The sequence below is a fragment of the Oryzias melastigma genome, linkage group LG11 (assembly GCF_002922805.2).
Source record: "Oryzias melastigma strain HK-1 linkage group LG11, ASM292280v2, whole genome shotgun sequence".
Lineage (NCBI taxonomy): Eukaryota > Metazoa > Chordata > Actinopteri > Beloniformes > Adrianichthyidae > Oryzias > Oryzias melastigma.
The window spans coordinates 13,229,743-13,233,145 of record NC_050522.1 but is presented as its reverse complement, the minus strand read 5'-3'; the positions used below and the strand labels follow the sequence as shown (position 1 = coordinate 13,233,145).

Genomic DNA, 3,403 nt, shown 5'->3' with positions numbered 1-3,403 from the left:
GTAAAGTCCACGCCATTAATTTTCTTTTTTACATATTCAAAACATTTTTAGTTTTAAGTGACAACTGTAATGAAATGCAAAATAGTAATATACGCATTTTTTTAACCATTCCCTTGACATTGAACAAACTCCCATCCTCTGTACACAGGCACTGAAAACACCTACACTTGTTTAGTTTTGAAGTATACACAATTCACCAACAGCATATTATTTACTTGTATTATTAATACTATGTACACGGTTTATCATTTGGTTCCATATGACATCTGTGTTTGTTTCAGCCAGAACACACAGCAATTCACTGATTTTTTTTAAAAGATCTCTCAAAAGAAAATGCAAAATTCAAATTTTTTCTATACAAAATCAAAAGCAAGATAGTTGGGATTTGTCAGAGCATTTCCACACTGACATTTCTATGTGAAAGTTGTGTTTTTTTCCTTTAAAAGAGTGAAAACAAATATGTTTGTGTGGGTGTAAATTTGTAGGACCCCTGTGGTGTGTGTGCTTTGTAAACTCACAAGACCTTGCAATTAAAAGAAGCGGTATTTATCTTAAGGACGCCATGTTGCCAGGTTACAGGGCTTCCAGTCATGTCGCGTCCTGTCTAACGAGAAGACTCTCAGGGTGAAAGCAGCTGTGGTCCAGGGACACTCTGACAGTGTAATAAAGTGGAATTGGTCGTTGCTGGACTGCTGCCTGGGCATGATTGTGACAGGCGGAGCAGCAGGAGCTGATAAGTGGGATTTAAAAAAAACTATCTTCAGAGATTGATTAACGCTCCCTGGAGAGCCACGGTCCAACTTTAGAGTTTGTTTCAATAAACTTTATCTGTCAGGGGAAGATTAACATTTGTTGAATGTTATTATTCAAGTTGGCAATCCAGGTAAATCTCTTTTCCGATCAATATTTTTGTTATGATCAGAAATTGGAGCATTTTTTCCTTTAATTCCCTTTTTTCCTTTCACACATTCACTATTTGATTACTGTTACAATTGATCCTCTTTTTATAATACGTCTCAATGATTCTTTATGATCTGCATTTTGTAAAATGCACACAATTTACCAGCTGTCTTTTCAAAACTAAAATGTAGAAGTTTAAATGCACAAAAACAGAACAAATGGCCCGACCACCAATAAAAATGTCCCTCATGTGATTACCTTAAAATGCAGTCAAACTGCTAAACCCACGAAAAATAAACCCTCTAAAAGATGGGATTCATAAACTTTGTCATCAGGTAAGAATTTTCAAAGTCGGATTTGAAGTTAAAGGTGAGAAAAAACATTGTCAAGCTGTTTGAGTTGACCTGGAGTATGCCCGCGCGCCCGCCAGGACGCGTTTTAGTCGGTACGGCTACACATACATGGCGGGAGACACAAAGCTATCCCCGCGAGAGATGTTGGCGGCTGGAGCTCCGTGATTGGATGAATCAAAATCATTGCCATGGTGACCGTCAGCTCTTTCTTTGAACTCTTGGGCCGAGGCGTCCAGGCCTGGAGGGGCGCCACCATTCAGGGCGCCGCTGCTCCCATCATCCAGGTTCTGGAAGGCAGAAAGAACACAGTCATGTCTAGAATCTAAGACTCATAACCACATCATTTGTTAACAACGCACTTGAATATGGGTGTCATTTATTAAAGAAAAAAATGCTAACTTAGTGAACAAACTTTGATGCAATTTAAAAAAAATCTTTTAGTGAAGTACTGTTGAAAGGTGAAATCCACAAAGGAGGATTATGGAACACTTCATACACTTTTCTCTTTTGTTTAAACTCTTATGTTCAAACTTTTAGTGGCTGCATTTCCATTGGCTATAAAATTGCGCAAATTGAATTTGCGGTAATAAATTTGCCTAATAAAAAAATTACGCAAAAAAAACCCTCGCAATTATTGAAAAAACTTTTGCGGAGGAAGTTGCTTCTTAGGCAAATCAAAATTTACTTACTTTGCAAAAGTGTAAAACTTTTGAGTTCAATGAGTCACATGACCAATAACCGGATGGAACCATGTATGGGAAACAATACGTCCCACAACATCACAAAGCTTATCAGAATATTAGAATTTGGATACAGTTTTAGGCATATTTGTAATGGAAGTTACGGAAAATTAAGTCTAGCTTTATAGAATGAAAAACAAAAATCTGCAGACGATCAAAAATTTCTGTACATTTGGAGAGCTGTACAGAAAACACAGCATGTAGAAGATAGATTGACAAGGTCTCCAGCCAATCAGAGCGCAGGGCTCAGTTAAAAAAAAAAAAAAAAAGAAAGAAAATTTTCCAATTCTAATCAGGAATAAAAAAATATATCAGGAATAAAATAAATAAATAAACTTAAATTGAATGCTTAGCAGGTCGTGTTGGAAAAAATCTATTTTGGCGATACTTGTATTGTTTTAAAATGTTGTTATGACAATATTTATTACACTATTTATGAGCGTCCTTCAGCGGCTCACTTTTGTTTTCCACCTAAACCCCGACTACTAGTTGGCAGCACAGCACACTGAGCCTCTTTGAGCAGCTCTACACCACACCAGAACAACAGGATCTCTCGAGAACCTACTTGTGTTAAATGTTCAGTCTGCCTCGTGGTTTTGGTTATTATGAGATATGTCCCACTCAGTTTTGAATTGGGATGGATACCGGACCGCAACTCTGTGCCATGTTGCTGCCAGTATCAAATAAAACGCAGATTGTGATGGTTGGTAGTGGTTGTTCTGGTACAAGCTTGGGATATATCGCGATACGTATCGTATCACAATATATCTATATATATGTATCGCATTGCCAGACTCTTGCCAATACACACCCATAGTGCTAGGTGTCGAAATTTGGTCTCGTTGGCAAGGTTTTGGAAAAAGTTAACAGTTTTGTGTTTTATTAAAAATTTTACTTGATCAATGAGTCAAACAAACATGTTTAACACAATTGAAAAGTTTACTTCCTCATTAAAAAAAAACAAAAAACAGAATAATCTGGAAGTTTCCGGATTTTGCTGGGGGTGTGGCCTCTTAGAGTGACTCAAAAAGTAATGCAAAAAAATTATGACAAATATTTGACCCTATTAAATTTTAAGGATGAAGAAAATGATCAGGATGAAGGAATTTCTTAATTACTGTGCTAATCCCATTTTAACTCTTAAACACCTGAGACACCGCCGGCGACGCTTAAATAACCAACACTCCTTAACATTCCGTAACTTTTTAACAGTTAACAAGATCAACGTAACTCCAGCTGAATCAGCTGGAGTTACGTTGATCGTGTTAACAACTGAAAAGTTCCAGTAAGTCCAAGATCACCCACACTGGAGCAAAAGCTGCGGCTTTAAAGAGTTAATTAGTTTTGTACAGGTAACAATTTTAGAAACAAGTCATAATAAAATAGCCGGAAGGGCCTTCTTGACTTCAC

The 3,403-nt window shown here is 37.1% G+C and overlaps 1 protein-coding gene across 1 annotated transcript in view; it reads right to left on the bottom strand.

Moving 5' to 3' along the window:
- pvrl2l (PVR cell adhesion molecule related 2 like) overlaps window positions 1-3,403 on the bottom strand; it is a gene marked incomplete in the record, with an annotated part of 338,435 nt that overhangs the window by 2,128 nt on the left and 332,904 nt on the right. The window contains 1 exon segment of the mRNA XM_024294289.2: window positions 1-1,540. Within this exon segment, the coding sequence (XP_024150057.1) occupies window positions 1,352-1,540 (189 nt within the window).